Source organism: Amaranthus tricolor, chromosome 6 (genome assembly GCF_026212465.1).
Source record: "Amaranthus tricolor cultivar Red isolate AtriRed21 chromosome 6, ASM2621246v1, whole genome shotgun sequence".
Classification (NCBI taxonomy): domain Eukaryota; kingdom Viridiplantae; phylum Streptophyta; class Magnoliopsida; order Caryophyllales; family Amaranthaceae; genus Amaranthus; species Amaranthus tricolor.
In genome coordinates this window covers 25,507,305-25,531,723 of record NC_080052.1, presented here as the reverse complement: position 1 = coordinate 25,531,723, position 24,419 = coordinate 25,507,305, and the positions used below count along the sequence as shown (strand labels likewise).

General features: G+C 36.2%; 1 protein-coding gene across 1 annotated transcript; it reads left to right on the top strand.

Annotated features, from left to right (window-relative positions):
- The first annotated feature begins 11 nt into the window (after positions 1–11).
- LOC130814478 (cullin-4) lies at positions 12–23,222 on the top strand. Its single transcript, XM_057680558.1, has 17 exons — positions 12–452; positions 8,138–8,253; positions 8,360–8,706; positions 9,615–9,795; positions 10,160–10,282; positions 10,372–10,659; positions 11,201–11,326; positions 11,419–11,520; positions 11,602–11,655; positions 20,685–20,791; positions 20,914–20,974; positions 21,061–21,192; positions 21,305–21,442; positions 21,534–21,614; positions 22,388–22,468; positions 22,567–22,647; positions 22,949–23,222. Exons 1-17 carry the CDS (start codon positions 146–148, stop codon positions 23,060–23,062), a joined length of 2,439 nt encoding a protein of 812 aa, XP_057536541.1. The 5' UTR covers positions 12–145; the 3' UTR covers positions 23,063–23,222.
- The last annotated feature ends 1,197 nt before the right edge of the window (positions 23,223–24,419 follow it).

Below are 24,419 nucleotides of genomic sequence, written 5' to 3'. Positions count from 1 at the left end.
TGAGCCTAAAAGTCTTGAGAAACTCTTGTTGTCTTTCTATATCTCTCGAGATCTTGTCTCACCAAGAAAACCCAACTCAAAACCATGAACATCTCCTCAGCTAAGAATTGAGAGAGACCATCCACCCCATCTTCTTCCTCCTTTCATGTCTTCCCCTACCCATAAGCGCCTATCTTCGTTTTCCTCCAAAATCAACATCAATTCTCCGGCGATGAAGAAAACCAAGTCTCAGTCTCTGGACTCAAAAAATGGGCTTCACTCTTCTCTTAATTCTGATGATGGTGCTTCCATGATCGTTGATGAAGATCTTACACAGCCTGAGAGTGATTACTCTCATCGTAATGTTGTTTCTTCTTCTGATTCTCGCTCAATCATCGCTACTAATTTGTCTCGTAAGAAGGCTACCCCACCTAATCCTTCTACCAAGAAGCTTGTTATCAAGCTTATTAAAGGTTTCTTTTCTTTTTCCCTATTACTGATTTTGGGTTACTTGGGTTTTTTTTTATTTTGTTTAGGGTTTTTGAATTTGAAATTTAGTTGATTTCTTGATTTTATGATTCGGGTTTTATTTGGGTACATGAATATTTGAATTTGGGATGAGGGTATGGTAGGATATTGAATGTTTTATTGAATTGAATTGTGTTATTCTTGGCAGGTAACGATTTATACTATCATCAGTTAAGCTGTTTAACGTTCATGATTAGTAGAAAAGATTATGTTTTACGTCAAATGTAAAATTAATGTGAGAATAATAGTGAATATTGAGTATGATGAGTCTTCACTGAGTTTCAGGTGGTGGATTTAGAGCATTTGTTTGTTTTTAAATGGTTGAATTTAGGAAATTTTGGTTGTAGTAGACAAAGTTTCCCATTTAGTCTATGTTGAGTATCATTTGGTATTTTTTTTTTAAGAGATAATCCTTAGGAGTGTTTCAGATAACATTTTGAAGTAGGAAAGGAAAGGAAAGGAAGGGCAGGGAGGAGGAGGGAAGAGGAGAGTATATTGATGTGTTATCCTTTCAAATCTTTCCAAGAAGGATTTGTTTTGTACTAAATGTAGAGGTGTTTTGCCCTCCATTTCCCTCCCCTCCCTTTTGCTTCCGCTTCTATTTCCCTCCATTTGCTTACATTCAAATATAGCATAAATGATAAATGGGATCAAGGTTTCCCTTTGAAATTCAAATGTCAGCTTGTAGTACCTAAGAGCGGGCTGAATGATTTGAGTAAACTTGTTATTGTCTCAAATTTTGAAATTGTAAGCATTATGATATCATAAGTGTTTCTTTAAGCAAAAATAAGTACTTTCTTAGAAATGCCATTAACTGTCTACAAATTGGTCATTATTGGGCATACCTCTAAATATTTTTGTGCCCATTGAAATGTCAATAATCAAACAAGTACTTGTCCTTGTGATAGTTGAATATTTTTTGACTTGTGACTGCCGAAGTATGTCTTTAATGTGTGAGTATTAGGAATTATGTCTTCAATGTGTGAGTAATAGGAATTGCTATTCGATTCATTTTTTACCCTTATTATCAAGCTTCTTCATCATTGTATGTCATTTTATGTTGCCACACTGTCGAAAAAACTTATTTGCTATTACAAGGAAAATGTTCGCAAGCATCCAACCCCTAAATCCCGCTACGCGGAAGCTAGTTAATGGCATTGGGGTAATGGAATATTGTTTTGTTCATCATTCTCTTTATTGTGCTATTCCTTATTTTCCAAGGGCCTCATGTCTTAAGTTGTGTTAAGGTGAGTATTTTGTTGGTGGAGATGTCCCATGTTTTAGTGACATTGATTCTTAATAGTCCTCAATTTTGCTTTTTGATGCTCTAGGCTTGTCTAGTTGTCTTGTTCTTTGTGCATTATTTTCAAAGTGATGGGAATTTCGTACCACCAGGAGTTAATAGACTAAATATATGTTGAATACAATGGTGAAGTTAATAACTTCAAATTTGTTTTTATCCTGGTTAACCTAGGAATGTCACTTCATTTCGATTATTGTAGGATGTGTATTCAATTACCTATTAGTTATTAAACTTGCTCTTATGTTTATTGGAGCATGGGGATTTGGTGTCTCACATGAAATGGACTAGGCTTGGCATACATGTGTTATTGAGTGATTATGGAATTAGGTTTTGGAAATTAGGATTAGGTTTTATGAGGTTATAGAATTTGAATGTATGTTTGGACTTTGGAGTTTGGACAAATTTGTTATTAAGTACAAGTATCCTGACGTCTCGAATACTCGAATTTGGATGAGTGTTGGACTTTGGTATGGAATATGGATATGAAACTCAAAATTCAAGGACATTATGTGCGTTATGAGAATTATGAAATTTCAAAATCAAGGAAACGAGGTACTTTCTAAGAAGTGCGCAACTTGGAGCTTATTTATTTGATCACTTCATTCAATTCAATTCTTTTTTAACTCTAGCTAATTACCCTTTCTTTACTACTCCATCCTATTTTAAATTTTTAATTAAATGTCTCATTTTTGTTTTTGTCATGTTCAAATCAAATGTTCCATTTTCTTATTTGTAACCTTTTTCCTTAAGCCTTCATAGGATCCAACTATTTAGTATCTACACAATTGCCATTAAATTATTACTTTTTTCCTTACTCACTCCTCCCATGTGGTCTCATTTGGTCCTTTTTTTCTTTTTAAAATTGGTGCATTATCAAACGAGACGTTTGATTAGAATAGGAGGGAGCATTTAGTTTAGCTATTTTTCTTTTTATCAGTCTCTTATTGAGTCTCCCCATTTGCATATATGGCAATGACCAAGCATATATCTAATATATATATTCCCGTTTCAAGCCCACCATTTTTGTGACCTTGCTATCTCATTCAATGGAAAAAATTTTAATAAAGTATATAAGATAACTATATCCCAAGATCTTCTATAACTACGTCAGCACTTAAGTGAGTAAAGTAATTGGGACAAGATCCACCTCTATATTGCTACACAATGATTGCCTCCTCGCCAAGAATAATATCTAATGCTCTACCCTATTTCCATGCAAGGTTATAGTACAAGTTTTTATCATGTAAACCCTTATAAAATTTTGATAAAATTTTCACGCTTGCTTTAAAATTATGGCTCTTGGTGAAAAAAATCAAAGTTGTACCATTATCTGTTGTCTCACTCATGGTTTGATTTTACTTTGTGTATGCATGTTGCTCAAATTGTGGTGACCTTGATAGAATTACTCAAGTAGATGTGTCAAATATTAGTTCAAATTGTAAGATCACACTCTTTTGGAACTATTAACTTTTAGTCTCATTCTTTATAAGCTTATCAAAAGGTTTATATTTAAAATTGAGTACGAGTAGGGATGGCAACGGGTCGGATCTGGACCGGGTCTAGTTGGACCCGGATCCAGATCTGTGTTCAAGAACAGGATCCAGATTCGGACCCGGATTCGCGGGTCTAGTTTTGCAAGACCTAGATCCGGATCCGTGGATACTGCGGATCCAGTACTGGATCCAGGTCAAAAACGGGTCTGACTTGTTTTTGCTTTTTTTTTTTTTGTATTTTTGAATGGTGTTGAGATTGCGATAAAGCTATATTTATAAACTAATGATAATAATATGTATAATTCCACAATTGATCACCCAAAAAAACATTATACAACTTAAAATTGTCTTGAAAATATCCAACAAACACATTAAAGTTGTTTGTTACATAAATAAACATAGCCGATACATAATTTTTCATTCAAAATAACTTAATATAATTAACAAAAGTCGATCATTCATGCTCTTAGTCATCCAATCTTCCGAATTTGTCAAAATTCTTCAACACTAACATCATCAAGATCCTACAAACCAAAAAAAACTCATTAATAGATGCAATTTTAAAAAATTTAAATATAAGATTATAAATTTATAACGCAAAATAAATACCATATCAAGAATGTCCATTGTTTCCACATCCTCACCATCTTCGTTGATAGTTGAACAAGCATAAGTTCCTTCAAAATTAACTTCAATAACGAAAAATAGAATTACGTTAGTTAGTAAAAAATAGACTAAATGTGCAAATTAGTATAAAATTACCTTTGAGATCATCAACCATCCAATTTTGCAAGCACAGCAAAGCCTCCACTGTTTTGAGAATGAAGCCTAGAACGGTGAGCGCTAACTACCCTTCCACCCGTGCTAAATGCACTTTCCGAAGCAACCGATGAGACAGGAATTGCAAGAATGTCTTTGGCAACTTTTCTTAAAGTTGGGTAGCTTTTGGTCTCTCTTCCACCATGCAAGTATACTAAATTCATTATCCTCCGGCAAAGTTCGACTCTTTAAGTATTGATCAATTTCACTTTTAATGGGCACATAATCAATTTTTTTTTTGTCTCTTAGTCCTAGCAAAATCATCCTCATCACCAAGATCCTCAAATTGTGTTTTCACAGGTGAACTTTCATTCACATTACATTTACTTTTATACTCATCGAAAAGATTATAAAGAGTATTTCTTACTCTTTCCACTTTAGCATTGGCATCATCTCCATAGAATTTCTTAAAACAATGCACCACACAATCCATCTTATTTCTCGGATCTAAAATGCCCACAATGGCCAAAAACTCATTAATATGATCCCAATATTTGTCAAACTTTTCAATCATTTTCTCAGCCATTTTTCTAATAATCTCACTATTGTCATTTTGCCTCCACTTAGTTGATGCAAGTTTAATCTAACAAACATTACGAAAATACAAATTTGAAGTTGGATGCTTTCTGCCAGAAAAAACCTTAGTTACCTTATAGAATATTTCCAACTTTTGACAAACAAGAGTAGCCATTGCCAATCATGATCACTAGGCACATCAAAATTCAACCTTCTATGTAGACGTTTCAACTTATTAAAAACTTCTTTAAAAGGCAAACAAGTGTCAAGCAAATCATATGTGGAGTTCCACCTAGTTTTACAATCAAGACTCACCCATTTAGGTTTAGTCACATTCAAAAGGCGACAAGCTTCCTCAAACTTTTCAATTCTTTTAGGTGTAGACATCCAAAATGCAACACAATCTCGAACTTTGCAAATAGCAAAATCAATGACATCTAAACCATCTTTCACAATCAAGTTGAGCACTACGCCTCATAAGCAAAAAATCTCCACCCAATATTAAAGAACTAGTTTCTAATTTATCCATCAAGACATTCATCATTGCATCAACATTACAATCAATTTTGCCATTTGTACACCATTCACATATAAAAATAAGTCCATGCTTTTGAAGTAAAATTTTTACTTTTAGCACTACTTTGTTTTGTAGATTCATTTTCAATCTCAACATCAACATTATCCTCAAATTCCCCATATGATTCATGAATATGATCCTTAGTAGGTTGACTTGAACCACCATCATTTGAATTATCCATTTACTCAACAATACACTGATAAATTTACTAATTACTTGTCATCAATCAAAAAATACTCAACATAAAAAATAACTCAATCAAAACAACCAAACTCTACATAAATCAAAACAACTAAACTTAACACAAATCTACCACTAAACTCAAATAAATCAAAAAATACTCAACATAAAAAATAACTCAATCAAAACAACCAAACTCTACATAAATCAAAACAACTAAACTCAAATTAATCAAAAAATACTCAACATAAAAAATAACTCAATCAAAACAACCAAACTCTACATAAATCAAAACAACTAAACTCAAATAATCAAAAACTACTCAACATAAAAAATAACTCAATCAAAACAACTAAACTCAACATAAATCTACCACTAAATTCAAGATAAATCAAAAACTACTCAAAATAAATTAAAAGAATTGTAGGAAAAAATTGAAAATTAAGGTTTATTACCCTCAAATGCACTGGCCGCCTGTGAGGAGGGGGGAGAAGACCGTGTCGGGAACCCGCGGTGGCTGTGAGGAGACTGCCTGTGAGGAGGGAGGAGCCGTGGGTCGTGGGCCGTGAGATTTGGGAATGGGATTTGGGGATTAGGGTTTGTGTGAGAATGGGAGGGAGGCAAGTGCATTCACGAGTGCCTGGGCTTACTGGGAGTCTTGGAGTACTGACTGTGGGAGGGAAAATTAGAATTTAGAATTACAAAATTATATTTATATATATTTAATAAAGTTAATATATAAAAAAAATAAAACGGATCCTCCAGATCAGTGGGTCCAGTTTTGGGTATTTTTTTCAGATTCAGACCCGTGAAATTTAAACGGATCTGGATCCGACCCGGATCTGCCGGGTCCATTTTTTAAGGATCGAGATCCGTGAAAACGGATACGGATCCACGGATCCGGTCGGGTCCAATACCCATTGCCATCCCTAAGTACAAGTTTGCCTTGGTTGAGAATTAAGAAATGCTAAATTGTCCGTACAATAAGGAAGAAGGTAATGGGAAGTTAGTAGTTTGAGGACAATCTTGTCACAAGGTGCTCATTGTTTTTAGATTGCAACAACCATAAAATATTAAATTATGACATTTAATTATTTAAAGCTATCTACTTATAAAGTATAAACATGAGGTATCCGATTTAAAAATAGTTTCCTTAATATGGGCCAACGACATATTGCAAAGAAAAGGCCACATCCTCGTATCGAAACCTTACCGTAAAGGTTTTTGAATTTACCACAACCAAATATAGGCCACATTAAATGCAAAATCACCAGCTTTGAAGCCAAACCCTTTTGGAAAACAAAAACCATAACACCATGGCTAAAATTCTCTGATACTTGTAGCCTATAGAAACTATTTGTACTAATTGTAGAGTAATTATGAACAATTGTTGCTGACAATTCCTTTTTTTTTTTTATAATAAAACCTCCAAAACGAAGTTCTCCGATATGTAGTTCCTTAGTTATTGAACATCTAACGATATTGTGCAACACGGATTCTGACATTGCAATTTACATTTTCATTAATGCGATGCTGTAAGAGGAAATGGTACCCATAAGCTCTACTTCATTATGTTGCTAGTTTGGAAATTTCCTTCAGGAAAGATTCGCAGGTCATACTTGGAGATAAATGTATTGGAAACTAACTGCAGGATTTCAGATTTGGGGAGATCACGAGAACAGCTGCAAAATAAATTTTGCAGTCAACATGGACGACTTTGTGGTTTTTGCAGTAAGCTCAAAAACCTTTACAAAGCGATTTGGATTGCACTATAGCATGAATTTTTAGATAATACATCATGATGAACTATAAAGAGATATAGATTTTCTGAACTTTGGAACAAACTTATTCATAAAATTGTTGAGAGGGACAGAAGACCAAAGAAGAAGCACCGAGGATAATGTTAATTTCGAATGTTTGTATAGTCATGTTTAGTGAAGGTATGGAGGGAATAATGCATTTAAAGAGACTTGAGTGATGGTTCTTTGTTCTGAAGAGTGAATCGGAATGGACCTATAGAGGTTTCATTTGTTGCAATTTGAGTTTTGCTGTTCGAGGTAGAGAGAACCTTTACTTGTCTTTTGGAAGCCAATTTGTTCGTTGACCCTTTTGTATAACTCTACACTTGTGGGAAGGAGGGGGAACTAGTATTCTAGCAAAAAAGGGGAAAGCTATGAAGTATTTGATGGTTCTGTCAGGTTCTTGTGAGTAATGGATGCAGGAAAAGTTTGTTAGAAAGTTGTTTTGTGACTTGAGAAGGAAGCTAAGGAAATCGACATAAGGGAAGGTGCCAGTTTTGCTAATTATCCAGTGTTTTTTTCAAATTTTTTCTCCTCTAGAGTTGTACCTCTCGAATGGCAGCTTATATATATTGACATTTGGAGAAATCGAGCACCATTCTCAATCTCATACTCGGTTTTCTGTATTTTCTTATTTTTGTTCGTTGCGAGCTTACTGGGAGTGACTTTCAGATCTAGAGGCTTGCAAAAATTTGACTTCTTTGCACCCTGGGTTATGAAATCTCTTTGCCTTTCGATTCTATCAAATATGAATGTGGTGAATCAAGATTATACTGCCTGTAGCACATTGTATTTGGAAGCAATATTCTTTGGTATTGTGTGTTTCCATCGGGGTATTTTTCTCCTCAGTGGCTTCGTCAAATGGAACGACTGAATTTCCCATCAAGTATGCTTCTTGTCTAATTGCTAATTTGACTGCATTTTCTATTTTATTTGTCATCAGCTAAGCCCACATTACCTCCTAATTTCGAGGAAGTTACTTGGGCTACCTTAAAGTCAGCCATCAGTGCTATATTTTTGAAGCAGCCTGATTCATGTGACCTGGAGAAACTTTATCAAGTAAATATACTCACTACTCTGTAGCCCTTCTGTGGAGAGGAAGAAATTGTTTTTTTTCCCGTGTATCTGAATTTTGCTGACACTTTTTATATTTGGAATGCTTTAGGCTGTTAATGATCTTTGCCTGCACAAAATGGGAGGCAGCCTCTATCAACGGATTGAGAAGGAGTTTGAAGCACATATTTCTGCTATATTGCATTCGCTGGTGGGCCAAAGTCCGGATTTAGTGGTCTTTCTCTCACTTGTTGAGAAATGCTGGCAGGACCTTTGTGACCAAATGCTGATGATTCGTGGCATAGCTTTGTATCTTGATAGGACATATGTGAAACAGACCCCAAATGTTAAATCATTGTGGGACATGGGATTACAGATTTTCCGTAAACATCTTTCTTCATGTGCTGAAGTTGAGCATAAAACTGTTACAGGCCTATTGAGAATGATTGAGAAGGAAAGGTAGCCTTGGAATTTGTTTTGCTTATTATTGTCATTTGTTTATACCCACCCCTCTATCCTTGTGAGATTGCTCCAAGTTCCATTTATTGCTTTGTTAAAAACAAGGCCTTGTAAGTGGGGTAAGGATATGTGAGCGGAGAGAAGCAAACGGGCAACCTCCTGTTTATGCAAAGGAGTAAAGTGAGAGGGACAACTCAAAAAGGCAATTGGAGCAATCTCACATGGACTGATGAGTAGTTTCTAAATGTGATATCTGAATATACATATCTTTTCTATGTTTACCTTTTTAAGCTGAGGTTTGCCTCTGCACTTGGATTTCGTTACTTTTTTCCCCTTTTTTTTTCTGCCTTCGCATCGGAGTGTTGCAGGATTAAGTTAAATCTTCTTGGTTATATATAAGCTTTTTTATGTGGAATATAATTGGATGGTTAATTTCACTGCCAAATGGATTAAATTCTTGTTTGATGAAAATTAGGAAGTGCTTTACTTTTACCTCCTTCAGTGTTGTCTATTTTACCTTCCTTACAGTTGAGATAAAGGCTGTTTTCTTTGATCTTTTTGTGACCATGCTGGTTAAAGGATAAATGCATGCTATTTTCTGCTTTCTTGAAAAGTACATATATGCCTATCTCTGTTTTGTTAATTTTCTCATTGGCTAAATTTATAAATCATCTTTCTTGCCTTCTTTTTTTTCAGAGAGAAGTGGGGCGAAAAGCTGGTCGTACACATGTTGATATTTTGTATTTTGTATTTTTTTCAGTTTATATGTAAAAGAGTGTGTTCTTACCTTTAAATGATCTGATTATATAATTTTTTTTTACAATACTTGCTAGCATAATACCAAGTTGAGCTAAAGGATCTGTCATTAAATGATGTTCAATTTTCCCCATTTTGTCATTGTTTTCTAGATTAGGTGACGCTGTTGATAGGACTCTTCTGAATCATCTCTTAAAAATGTTCACTGCTCTTGGAATTTACCAAGAAAGCTTTGGAAAACCATTTCTTGCCTGCACAGAAGAATTTTATGCTGCTGAAGGTGTTAAGTATATGCAGCAGTCTGATGTTCCAGATTACTTGAAGCATGTTGAAGTACGTGTATTCTTATAACATTTCATCCCGGTTCTTGCCTTTCCTATTTGTGTGTGAATAGTATGATTTTTAACCTGTATATCTAATAGTTATCTGCGTTTTTTAAAATAAGATTTAGGAACTGCTCTTGTCTACCTTATAGAACTGATTTGAGCTTAACTTATTAGAACTTTTGTTAGGATTGGACCAAACGTATCAGTTATTTTTTTTTAAATTATTGAATATTTGAGAGTGAAAATGGCGGGATGTACTTATTCGAACCAAACTGTATATTAGTTGGGGAGAAGAATCGTCAGTAGGTTTCTTATAATGACTACTATTTAGCTTATATTTTTGTGGTGAAGAACTGAATGGGTCCTTGCAGATGAGATTGCATGAAGAACATGAACGATGTCTTTTGTACTTGGATGCTAGTACTAAAAAACCTCTCATCTCAACAGCCGAAAAGCAGCTCCTGGAGCGTCATATATCTGCCATACTTGATAAGGTATGGCTTCTGGAATGTCACATGTCTACTGCTTGTTTCTCTTCCATTTTGTTTAACTACTATTACTTAGGTGCTGTCATTCTGATCAGGGCTTTATTATGCTGATGGATGGATGTCGTATAGATGACCTACGGAGGATGTACGATTTGTTTTCCAGGGTTGAAGCACTTGAGTCACTGAGGCAGGCAATTAGTTCTTACATCCGGAAAGCTGGTCAGGCTACAGTTATGGATGAAGAGAAAGATAAGGACATGGTTACCTGCCTCTTGGATTTCAAGGCAACTCTTGATAAAATATGGGAAGAAAGTTTTTCAAAGAATGAATCTTTTGGTAACACTATCAAAGAATCATTTGAATACCTCATTAATCTACGTCAGGTTAGGACTTCAATGGACTAAAGAAAAATCTCATTAAATCATGTGCAACATTTATTTATGTGTTGGAGATTATGTTTAATATTAAGGGTCAATCGGAAACAACCTCTTTGAGATCACAAGGGTAACGTTGCTTGCATTTGACCCACATGAACCCTACCTAGGTGGGAGCCACTTAATGACATTAGGGTAATAAAATATAATGTAATGTAGGTTAGGATGTCAAAATTATTCTTTTTCAAGTTATCATCTACTTGTTTTCTTTTGTATTTATTGCCTTGAAGTATGATTTGAGAAACAAAGTTGCTTTTATCTTTCGAACCATGAAATTTCCAAAAGTTACTAGCTTCATTGGCATATTTTGAAGATTCTTAGAAATGCAAATTGCAAAGGCTTAGAGAAAAGTTGGTGATGTTAAGAACTGTGAAGTGTGAACATCTCTTGCTCATGGGGGCAAATATTGGTTTTAAATTGGAAAGCAGTAGTCATGATATGTTACGTCTTGTGCCATTGTATAACTTTTATTCTTTGATTGATTTCATAGAACCGTCCAGCAGAGTTGATTGCAAAGTTTCTGGATGAGAAGCTTCGAGCTGGAAATAAGGGAACCTCAGAAGAGGAATTGGAGGGCACTCTGGATAAAGTGTTGGTCTTATTCCGATTTATACAGGTTGTTTTCCCTACCCTGCACCCTAGTATATATCTTTATTTTTTCTGTTTAGAAATTAAGCCAACTTTTGTCATATGTTCTCTTCAATCTAGGGGAAGGATGTATTTGAAGCATTTTACAAGAAGGATCTTGCTAAGAGGCTTTTGTTAGGGAAGAGTGCTTCAATTGATGCTGAGAAGTCTATGATCACAAAGGTGACTTCATCTATACAATATTAACTGGTTTAAGTCCATTTATCCTCTCTAATATTTAGCAAGTTCCTTTTGGCATTGCAGCTCAAAACTGAGTGTGGTAGTCAATTTACGAACAAACTTGAAGGAATGTTCAAGGTAAGTCTTTTGCTAATTAATTGTTTTGTGCTAATAATGTAAGGGGAAGAAGTCACTTCTGTTTTTCTTCAGCTAAGAAATGGACAGGAGTTTCCAAATTTTAGGGACTTAGGTTGAATATTTTCTAATTTTTAAAGCTGGAGGAAGCTAAACTAAACTTTGAGACTCGGACGATGTCATAATCATCTATGTGCAACTATAGCTTGCATCTTTCATCATGTGTGTTATCAGGGGCGTCTCGGACGTTTGAGAGGCCTTGACGAAACAAAAATTATGGGCCCTCATGAAAGGGAGTGTGTCCCAATATTTTCATTAACAAAATTATTATTTATCAATAAATGTTTTAAGTATTATTCTAGTTTAAACTTATCACTTGAAAATACTTGGTTAATTGTTCAAAGCAACAAATCTTCAATCAAAAATCAAAAGTCAAGCAATGAACATGATTTAAAGCCAATTTAGTCAAATTTGCCCTACATTTCAAAAACAAATTGTCCTTATGATCAACGAAATACAACTAATGAGGACAATAATACAACAATTTAGAAAAACACAACATCAACAAAATTTGATCAAATTAGCCAAAAAGTCCATTTCAGTGAATTGAAATTCACCGTACATCACTTTGTTTCATTATTTTTACATCGTCTGCCCAAATATGACTACTTATATTATAATATCACGTTATTACTTTATTTTTCATGCTTCAATGAAAACAAAATGAAAATTTTCAAGTACATCAATCTTGTCTTGTTCAACCTTCATATAATCATTTTACATATAAGACCTTCTAGTACTTGAGACAAGCGGAAATAGTGGATCTCATAGGTTTTATTTATCTTCACTAAAGAAGTTGAGAAGTTGTATTTTTCTTATTAGGTTCTTGGGACTTATGAAAAAAGCTGTATAAGAGCAATTAGAGGAGTTGAGGAAGTATGGAAAAATATAAAGAATATGGGAATGCATATTGCACCGCCATAACCGCATAAGAAGTTGAGAACTTGGATTCTGATTTCTGCGTATTGAGTTCGTTTTTTTTAATTTATCAAAAAATGTGGGACTCAAATAAAGGCCTGCACTTGTTATTGGGTTGTGCTTGTGTTTTATATTTTATTACAACTCGTCTTGTATGAGATTGTCACCGTGAGACGAGCCCATATAATTAGCTTATTTCTCTAATTGATCACTTAAAAATTATAAATGATCACTTTGATAGAATAAATATACATGGGTAAGTCCAATAGAGATAGTCTCACCATGAGACAGATTCATTTAAGAATTTGCGTAATTATTATTGTCTTTATCAATGCACTTGGTATATGAAGAGACATAATATTTATGTTGCATATTTCGAGCAGTCAACATAAATCTTCTTTTTTATACTTAAAACATTGGCTAAATTCGAAGCACGACTTTGCAAATATGAATGTCAATGTATTTTTTTTTTTGTGTGTTGCTGGTCTTTTAGGACATGTAGATGTAAACATTTGATTAGAGGATTGGGTTTGGGATTTGGGAGTCACGTATTTGTTGACCAGACTTAGGGAGGTTGCAGGGATGGTTTTGATTCCTTGTTGAGGTTATGTGGAACGTGATAGGTGATCAGACTGTAATTTTTTGATGCAAGTTGTAAATCTGCTCATGGATTCTTTTCTTGAGCCCTAAAGATGCATATTGTGTATAACTCAAAGACATCAATGTGATATTGCTACGTGATATTGATATCCCCCCTTAACATGGCTTGGTTTGGTTCATGAAGATGATGCAATCTGGCATGTTAGCTATTGGACATGCTTTTGCTGATTTATAGTTCTATTAGACTTTCTTCAATGGCAAAATGGATGTAGTGTTTTATTATGCTCTTTTATTTTCATTGTCCAAAGCATAATGTAAAAACAAGGCCGCGTCACATCTCAATGGCCGTGTTGTAAAGATTTTCAAAACAAACAAATTGATACTTGCGTTATAAAGGTGTAAAAAATCGCGTTTTGAGATGTATCAAGAGATATCTTATGATTTGACTGATATTTGGGTGTTACGATTACCGCATCATTCTCGTTACCACATTGTCATTCCGTTACCACGATCGGAACCATCAACACATTTTTGCACCATGGTCCAAAGGTAGAGATAGTCGAGACATTGGGATCTGTAGTGTAATGTTTGTGGTTTCAGGATGTGAGATGGTTGAACAGTGATCATAATTCATTAATCATGTTAGTCTATACATATGTTGGGTGTCATCACTTACGGATCGTGAACACCTTTTGCGCAGTGGCGAACTTAAAACCAAATACTTAAACAAATTTAAGGGGAGCCAATCTAGAATTTTTAAGCGTTAAATTTTATTTTTTGTGATGAGAAGGTCCTTCATTGGCATGGGCTAGCTCTTTGTAGAAAGCTATCAAAGCCCATGCATGGCCATGACAGAAAAAAGAGTACACTGGGCCTACTAGCTTGCTGGGAGTAAGTGTTCAAAAATGTATTGGTGCCCAAGTGCTCTGTAACACCCACCTTACCCCCTATTCTCAAGACTTATCATAGGAGGAGAAAGAGGGATGGGGTGATGGATTGATTGGGTTGATTAGTAGATATATGTGATATATGTGATGTAATAATAAGGTCTTGTTAGTTCTATTTTTAGATATGCTTAGGTGGCTTTGGCTTTTATGTTTTTAGGCTTATTGGTGTTTTGTATATATAAGGCCATCTTGTATTCATGTAAGTCTGTCCAGAAATTGAATAAGTAATTGAGTAATAAAGGAGTTTACACAACACTCGAAGTTGTGTGGGAGTTTGCATAGCACTCTAAGCTGTGTGTTCATTCTCTTGTGTTCTTTTAATTCAGTTTGTGTGTGTGTTTGGAGTTCTTGAGACAGGTTGTGCCTCAATAGGTATCATAGCGGTCGTGTATTCAATGGTATTGGAAAATCAGAATTCTCAGGCAGAAATGGAAGTTTCTGTTCAAGAAATCAGGCGGTTAGCAGTGGCGGTGGATTTGATCAATAAGAAACAAGACAAGACTGATCAAGTCTTGGTGGCTTTGCAGGAGGGGCAGGCGAAGCTGTTGAAATTGGGATCAAAATCAGAGGGAAATTATAAAAGACAGACTCAAAATCGAAGTCAAGAACGGGGGGAAACGAATCTTGAATGAGTTTGTCGCAAGGAATATGAAGATCGGCGTGTGCATTGTGATGAGGGGTTTCATGAAGATTCAAATTGGAAGGCAAGAAGATTGGAGTTACCATCTTTCAATGGGCTAGATGTGGATGATTGGATTTTAAAGGTGGAGAAGTATTTTTCGTATTATCAACTTAGTGATAAACAGAAAATGGAGGTTTCGGTGGTATGTTTGGAAGGTGAAGCCATGATGTGGTGTAAATATGCAAATCAAAGACTACCAATGAGGCGTTGGGAGGATTTAAAAAACCTGATTTTGGAGCGATTTCGTCCATTCAAAGATGGGGATTTGTATGAACAATGGATGTCGGTGGAACAAACGGGGTATCGAAGGGAATTTGTTACAAGACTTAATTACGTGGATATGGTGGATGAACCAGTGATGATTGGAGCTTTCTTGAGGGGATTGTGTGAAGAGGTGAAGATAGAATTGAAGCTTATGGGACCTACGACGTTGGATCAAGCCATGGATTGGGCTGAGCGAATTGACCGGAAGTTGGAATGTCCGTCTTGGATGGGAAGAAGACGGCAGGAGCAGGGGCGGAATTACCCACTTACCATCTACAAAAATCAGAATATGCCAAAATACCCAAATCAGCCCCAATTTAACCCAAACCCCAATTCATGTGATATAACCTTAACCCTAACCCTAAATCCCAAATTAATTCTAACTCCCAATATTCCAGATTCAATAATCAATCTCACCCAAACCTAAACCCTAAACCGCACCCGTACAACCCTAACCCACCCAGAAATCGATACCCACCCACCCAAATGGCCGGCTAACAAGGGAAAAGGAGCGGCGGCTGTCTGACAGTGAGTATAGAGACCGAAGAGCGCGTGAGCTGTACTTTTAATGTGACGAAAAATGGTCTATTAATCACGTGTGTAGTCGAAAGGAGATGATTGTTTTGATAGGGGTAGCAGAGGAGGAAGAAAACGCAGGAGAGGGGGCTGTATGTTGAAGAAATGGTGGAGGAAATGGAAGAAGTGGAGCCGATTGGGATGTCTTTGCATTCGATTGTGGGCATTACAAATCCAAAGACTATGAAGTTGTTGGGCAAGATTGGGTTGAATGAGCTTGGGAATGGGGAAGAGATAGTAAGACACGGAATTTGTAGAAGGGTGGAGTTAGAGATCCAGGGTTTGACCATAATTCAAGATTATCTTTCTTTGGAGTTGGGAAACTCAGATTTGATCCTTGGAGTACAGTGGTTGGAAACTTTGGGTTCGGTAACGACCAATTGGAAAACTCAGACGATGCAAATGTTTGGCAAGGGAAAGAAGTTATGCTAGTAGGGGATCCTTCCCTTAGAAGATCAAAGATTTCATTGAAAGCCATGTTAAAGGTGTTGAGAAAGGAAGGTGGGGGCATATTGGTGGAGTTTAATGGGGTGGAAAATTGTTTGAAAAAAGTGGATGTTCCGGCAGAATTGAAGGGATTATTTGATAGTTATGCAGACATATTTCAATCTCAGATACAATTGCCTCCTCAAAAAGTCCATGATCATTCCATCACCCTCTAGGAAAGAACGGAACCAATTAATGTTCGACCATATAGGTATCCGCACAGTCAGAAGAATGAGATCGAACGGTTAGTCGAAGACATGCTCAAGGCAGGGATAATACAGCCATCCATCAGTCCTTTTTCTAGCCCGGTTATTGTGGTGAAGAAAAAAGACGGTTCTTGGAGATTTTGCGTTGATTATAGAGCTTTGAATAAAGCAACCGTTCCAGACAAGTATCCCATACCAATGATTGACGAGCTGCTAGATGAGTTATATGGTGCGACGGTGTTCACCAAATTAGATCTCAAGTCAGGATATCATTAGATCCGAATGAAGACAGAGAATGTTCATAAAACAGCTTTTAGGACCCATGAGTGCCATTACGAGTTTCTTGTTATGCCGTTTGGTTTGACAAATGCTCCCTCTACATTTCAGGCATTGATGCATGAGGTATTCCGTCCTTATTTAAGAAAATTTGTTTTGGTTTTCTTCAATGATATCCTCATTTATAGTAGAGCACAAGAAGAGCATAGTAGTCACGTAGAACAAGTGTTTCGATGCCTTCGCTAGCATTCTTTGGTGGTGAATGGAGGCAAGTGTGAGTTCGGGGTGGATAGAGTAGCATACTTGGAACATGTCATTTCGGCAGCTGGGGTTTCGGTTGATGAGGACCAAATATCCGCTATGGTTTCATGGCCTTCTCCGAAGTCTCGAGGAGTTGAGAGGATTCCTCGAGCTTATAGGTTACTACCGGAGATTTGTGAAGGGGTATGCACAGTTGACAAGGGTCCTGACTAATCAGTTAAAAAAGGATTCATTTGCATGCAGCGAAGAAGCCGAATGAGCTTTCCAATACTTGAAGATAGTGATAAAGTACCCCGTGCTCGCAATGCCGAATTTTGAGAAAGTATTCGTAGTTGAGACCGATGCATTCCAACATGGATTGGGGGTTGTTTTGATGCAAGAGAGACATCCAATTGCATACTACAGTAAAATTTTGGGCCTTCGAGCTCGCAACAAATCCATTTTATGAGAAGGAGCGTATTGCAATTGTGTTTGCCATTTTGAAGTGGAAGCACTATCTTCTCGGTCGAAGATTCAGGGTAAAGACAGATCAACAGAGTTTGCAGCACTTATTGGAGCAAAGGGAAGTGCATGGGGATTATCAAAAGTGGTTGATAAAGTTGATGGGTTTCGATTACGCGATTGAGTATAATCCGGGAAAAAATAATTTGGTGGTCGATGCTTTATCTCGGGTTACTCACAATGGAATAGAATTGGGTGCATTATTGAGTTCGCAAGGAATAGATTGGCACATGCTTCAGGAAGAGGTTAACAAGGACGTGACTTTGGTTAGAATCAGAGAGGCCGTAGAAAAAGGTGAGCAGGTTCCCATCGGTTTTTCGATTGTCAATGAGGTGTTATTTTACAAAGGAAGATATGTGTTGGCCAAGTCTTCGTTCATTCCTGTTTTATTTGAGAGAGTACCACAATTCTCCTTTGGGAGGACATGTCGGGGAGTTGAAGACATACCTACAGTTGGCGGGTGAATGGTATTGGGAGGGTATGCGACGACAGGTTATATGATATGTTCGGGAATGCCAAATGTGTCAACAAGCTAAGACTTCTAATCTAAGTCCGGCTGGGATACTACAAAATCTTCCTATCCCCACACAAGTTTGGGAGCATGTCACGATGGACTTAATTGCAGGTTTCCTTGATCAGAGGGGTAGACACTATATTGGTAGTTGTGGATCGATTGACTAAATTTGGACATCTTGTGGCTCTTAAACACCCATTCACAGCATTTCAAGTGGCAGAGAATGAGGTAGTCAAGCTACATGGGTTTCTGTCGACCATCGTCTCCGATAGAGATAAAGTGCTTACAAGTGTCTTTCGGAGAGAAATGTTTCGGCTCCAGCAAACTCATTTACTAAGGAGTACTGCGTACCATCCACAAACGGATGGGCAATCCGAAGTTGTGAATAAGATGTTGGAAACTTATCTTCGTTGCTTTGTGAACGGACAACCAAAGAAGTGGGCAAAGTGGTTACATTGGGCCGAATTTAGCTATAACACTTCTTATCTCTCGATCAAAATGACTTCATTCCAAGCCTTGTATGGGAGAGTACCCCCTCACGTGGTGCGTATAGGACATCAACAAATCTTGCTAGAAAGGGACGCAATTTTGGATGACTTGCAATTCAATATAGCCAAGGCACATCAGCGCATGAAGTTTTATGCCGAAAAGAAGAGGCGGGAAGTAGTGTTTGAAGTTGGAGATTGGGTGTACCTCAAGATGCGACGACCTTATCGTTAGAAAACTTTGGCACACCGACTTAATGAAAAGCTTGGGCCGAGGTTTTATGGGCCGTATAAAATCAGCCATAAGGTGGGAAGAGTAGCATACCGTTTGGAGTTGCCTAAGGATTGTCTATTGCATCCGGTTTTTCATGTCTCTCAACTAAAAAGAACCAAAGGGAACATTCACTCTACAGCATCCAACCCTCCATTGACAGTAGAATTAGAATTGAACCTCCAACCGGTAGATATTTTACAAGTGCGAGAACTACCTTCCAAGCCTCGTGAAGTGTTGGTGTTATGGGAAGACCGAGATGAAATAGAAGCTACATGGGAGGATGCCAAAAAGTTCCTTGCCGCCTTTCCTGATGCTCATTTAGAGGAAAGGTGCTTAATTTGGCCGAGAGTATTGTAACACCTACCTTACCCCCCTATTCTCAAGACTTATCATAGGAGGAGAAAGAGGGGTGGGGTGACGGATTGATTGGGTTGATTAGTAGATATATGTGATGTAATAATAAGGTCTTGTTAGTTCTATTTTTAGATATGCTTAGTTGGCTTTGGCTTTTATGTTTTTAGGCTTATTGGTGTTTTGTATATATAAGGCCATCTTGTATTCATGTAAGTCTGTCCAGAAATTGAATAAGGAATTGAGTAATAAAGGAGTTTACACAACACTCGAAATTGTGTGGGAGTTTGCATAGCACTCTAAGCTGTGTGTTCATTCTCTTGTGTTCTCTTAATTCAGTTTGTGTGTGTGTGTTTGGAGTTCTTGAGACAGGGTGTGTCTCATGCTCCTTGTGTCCTTGTATATTGCTTTCCAAAATCAAGACACACTTCGTTGATTGAGCCAATTTCATGTTTCAAATATTACCGATCTAACTAGGGTTCCAATGATTTAGGTAAACTTGTGGGTTTGCAACCATTTTATTTTCATGACCAAAACTTCACCAATTATGAAAGTGGTAGGTAAGAACTTCTAGGAGCTTAGATGAGAAAGAAATTTGCTAAATATGATGTGGATAGTTGACTTGAAGAATGACATTTAGGATTAAGATTTTGAGCAGTATATAATTAATGCAAGAGGAGATTATGTGTTGATAATCATTGTAATTGATTTTTTTAGTTGTAGATGATTATTTAAAGATAGGGCTGAATAAAGCATAACCATTTTTAGCGATAATCTCTCACGGTGATTTGCTTTGGTTCATGTAACGGACCGTATTGTTTTGACATTGTTGTAACATTTCTTGTCCCCTCTTTTGTGCCCAACACTTATCTTGTTTACGAGAATCACTTCATCTAATATTAAGAGTATTCAAGTGAGCAAGAAGGGCACTTGGCCCTACCTAAGATATCTGAATAATTTTTGAAACGGCAGGAAATGTTGTCTATTAGATTTATTGCTTTCTTGTCTAACAGAAGTTGCGTAAGGGAGCAAAAATATTGAATTGATAAAAAATATTGTTAGGTGATGTGAATCCACAATCTACTCTCAATAACTCAAGTTATAGGACTTGGGTAACTGGCACTGTGGTGAAGACTCAAGTCTTAGGTATATTGTATTCAAGACCAAATTCCCGCATATATGTATTTTCTGCTGGTTTTAAATATTATTAATTATATGTCACCTTGACCAGACAGTGTCTGAATGAATTCCTGGATTATTCTTCGCTCTGCAATGACTCTAATTCACGTTTTCTTCTTAGTGTGTAATGTTAGCTTTCATAGGTTATCGTAGTAACTAGTAAGTTTTTAATGTGGTCTGTAAAGATTTGGTCTTTCATGACTATAGAACACTCCTACATAGTCACCAATTTGTTATATGTACTACGTAGGTATTACTTATCTCGTATTACACCTGATGTTATATAGATTTAATACGCAATGAGTTACTATCACTGGAACAGTAAAAGCTTACCTGAAAGGTCGAAACTTCAGGATATCGTAACTCTTTGAGCTCAGATATCCCAACGTTGAGTTTTAGTGTGATATGCTCCTTTGCAGTTCATATTTTTCTTTTGGTTCATCTGTATGCAGGATATTGAATTATCAAAAGAAATAAATGATTCTTTTAAACAATCTTCTCAAGCCCGAACGATGCTTCCATCAGGAATAGAGATGAGCGTCCATGTCTTAACCACAGGGTAAAATTTATTCTTGTTTGTGCCTTTATCCCATATGATGTTTTGTTTCTGTTAGTTGGTTCTGTTATCACCTAAAATTGCATCAGCTGCAATCAATGACAATTCATTCTGTCTTGCTGCAGGTACTGGCCAACATACCCCCCAATGGATGTCCGGCTCCCACATGAGTTGAATGTATACCAGGTCAGAATCAAGTTGTGAAACAGCCAAACAGGGATGTGGAAGCGCCCCTAGCTTTTCTTGCGTTTTGATCATAACTTGATGTGCAGGACATATTTAAAGAGTTTTATCTTAGCAAATACAGTGGTAGACGGCTAATGTGGCAAAATTCACTGGGCCATTGTGTACTGAAAGCAGACTTCCCAAAGGGTAAAAAAGAGCTTGCAGTTTCCCTCTTTCAGGTTGGTCTTGTCCTGTTCAGTAATTGATGCAAGTTCAATTTTTTGGCTTCACTTTTCTTTGTCGAATCAATTTGTGTTTTCTAATACTTAGTTGGTGCCCTATCTTCTTTAGGCTGTAGTTTTAATGCTATTTAATGATGCTGAGAAGCTGAGCTTCCAAGATATTAAAGATGCTACCGGAATCGAGGATAAAGAGCTGCGTAGAACTCTCCAGTCTCTTGCATGCGGCAAAGTTCGTGTACTTCAGAAGGTATTTCCAATAATTATGATATTACCAAGACGTTTGGCCTCTTTACATAAGCAAATGTATTCAAGCTCTTACATTGAATTCATATATTCAGGTTCCTAAAGGCAGAGAAGTGGATGATAATGACTCGTTTGTGTTCAATGAGCTATTTACTGCTCCACTTTATCGTATAAAGGTACACAATGGTTTTTTACATAATCGTAGAGATATGGAATCCTTATCTACATAGTGAAGAAGCTGGTAGTCTGAATCTTTAAAATATGACTTCATTTTTCTCATCTTTTTAATGGTAGATGAAAGATGTTACTCTCTCCATTCACCCTAATAGTCCCTTTTGACTTTTGACACTGTTCAACAATCACTTTAACTTGTATTTTAATCTTAATCTATAAGTTATAGCGTAGTCAAATGGGTTCTTGTTTAATTCGTTTCAATGCAAAGATCATTAATATCAACTTTTTATAATTTTTAATTATGTACAATTAGAGATATTAATGATAAAATTATTGCATTGACAAATGTGCCCTTAATGGGCCTATTTGGGTGAATAGGAGGGAGTAATTAGTATCTCCTTTCTCTTCCAAAATCATTGACTAAAAGCGTTTAAGCATTTCTGTGAGTCAAGGCGAAGCGAGATACAAGGAGCGACTAAAAGCATGGACTTTTGGGGCTTTTTACCTGGGAACTGCGCGTTTTAAGCTTTTGGTTGAAAGGTTAACTGGGGTTTAAATGTAGGTAACAAAGCTTTTTTATAAATGAAAATTGAAAGTGAAAAAGCCGCATGATATGTTTAATAGTGTAAGAAGGGTAGATCAAAGTAAGACAGGATCTGCCTCTTTTGAAGAGAGAGAACCTTACCGATGCGTCTCAGTGCCAATGTCGGATATTCTTGTCGTATGTGTAGTTCGATGCCACGACATGATAGATTGTGTATGTTTTGTGATTCAGGTTAATGCGATCCAGATGAAGGAAACAGTGGAGGAGAATACAAGCACCACCGAGAGAGTGTTTCAAGATCGTCAATATCAGGTTGCCTACTACTTATTGTCTCGAACTTTTCTACATGACTACAATTTGCACTCTGTTGATTTTAGGATTTTTCTAATCGGTGTGCCTTATAATAATAGGTTGATGCTGCTATTGTTCGTATCATGAAAACGAGGAAGGTGCTTAGTCATACTCTACTTATAACGGAGCTCTTCCAACAGGTAAATGTTTTTTTCTTCACGATGATGTAGTGAGCCTAGTCGGGGGGTGCATTGCGGGTGATTTTGGGGGAGTAAATGTTACCAAGCTATATTAAGTCATAAGTCCTGATTTTTTATGGTAGAGAATCGAGTTCATGTCCTTGTTGTGCCTGGTTTTGTGACGTTGGAATATTAGTTTTTTATTTTCCGAAGATTAGTTAGTATCTAGAACGTTATTTAGAAGTTAAAAACATCGAACACTTTCTTGATTATCTCGGCTTTATTTGCTGTTTGAATATGCTTATTTGGTTTGATGGAACAGCTCAAGTTTCCCATAAAACCAGCTGATCTCAAAAAGAGGATTGAGAGCCTTATAGACCGAGAGTATTTGGAGCGAGACAAGAATAATTCTCAAATATACAATTACTTGGCGTAACGGCTTAATTCACAATTGAGCTCGTCTTCATGACACGAGGAAAACCGGTTATGAATGCTTATAGTCTGATATTGTACAGTTAATAGATCGATCTTTCAATTTTTACGATATGTAGATGTAATTTTTTCCCCATAATGGAAGATTATGCCTTTGCATTGCATTTTTTTGAACATTGTCAAAATGAGGAGCAATATTGTGTAAAAGATCAGCAAATGGTATCAGTTATGAGTACGATGGTTGCTCGAATCGTCACTATTGGTTTTTGGTGGTCGTTCTGTGAGCTTAGGTCTTTAACTATATTTAAGCCGAGGATTTTGCTTCTCAGTTAGTCTTTCCGTTCTAAAACCTTCACCTTGAACTCACTTTCTCCTACTCCTCTTCTTCCTCTTTTGATAACCAAGTATATTATTAACATACTAGTTATGGGTGCACGTGTTTTACTCGTGATTTGTTTTACATGTGATTTGTTTTACTTATAATGATGAGATCGCCTCATATAACACCTTATATATATTGTTATCATAGATGGTGTAAAAATGCTTTAACGGTTGATAAATGCAAAAGCAATTAATTTATATTACTATAAACATGTCGGTGATTTAGGAATAGGTTCCAATGGGCAATGATGATTGAAGAGGATCAATTGAATAGAGTATCAAATGGGGATACTTAACTAATTCAAGAATTTACTTTACCTTCCTCTGTGATTAATTTTATCTCAAATTCTTGTAGAAGACGATCTTATCGAGAGACGCATTTTATACAAAGATTGAATAACTCATTTAATACATATTATGAGAATATGAGCTTTTTATTTTAGATTGTTTAATCAAGAAATGATCATCTCACAATAATAACTCATATTTTATAAACAAATTTTTTTTCTTGTCTAAATTCTCAATTTGACGTCAAAAAATATTCTATTTTCTATTACTCAATATTAGTTTTTTATTGAAGCATTTTTTCTTTTAACAATTTCATTTGATATATTTTCTCATGACAAAAGAATATGGCTATGCAAATTTCTTATAACTTTTTTAAATCCACTTTTAGATTCCCTTCCTTCTTGAGTATTAATTGATAACGATTAATGATCATAAAATCAAATAACGGCAATTTGGATGAAACGAGGGGAAATAGATGGAAGAGAATCGAGAACGAAACAGCGCTTCACATTTTAACAATTAAATTGTTAAAATAATTTTAAAATTCTCAAGAAAAACACGTCATTATTTTTTCTATTCCCTTCCTTCTCCCCCCTCTATGGAGTTGATGTAAAACAATTTATGTAATACCCCAGATTTAGCTTGAAAAAGGATTGATAGACTACTTATATCAACAAGATGTATCTTTTTTT

Excerpts from the sequence above, each read along its gene's own strand:
- LOC130814478 (XM_057680558.1), top strand. The coding sequence starts at position 146 with ATGTCTTCCCCTACCCATAAGCGCCTATCTTCGTTTTCCTCCAAAATC. Across the intron at positions 11,327-11,418 it reads TCTTATTCCGATTTATACAG|GGGAAGGATGTATTTGAAGC; the intron begins GTTGTTTTCCCT and ends TCTTCAATCTAG. Across the intron at positions 21,443-21,533 it reads AAGTTCGTGTACTTCAGAAG|GTTCCTAAAGGCAGAGAAGT; the intron begins GTATTTCCAATA and ends TCATATATTCAG.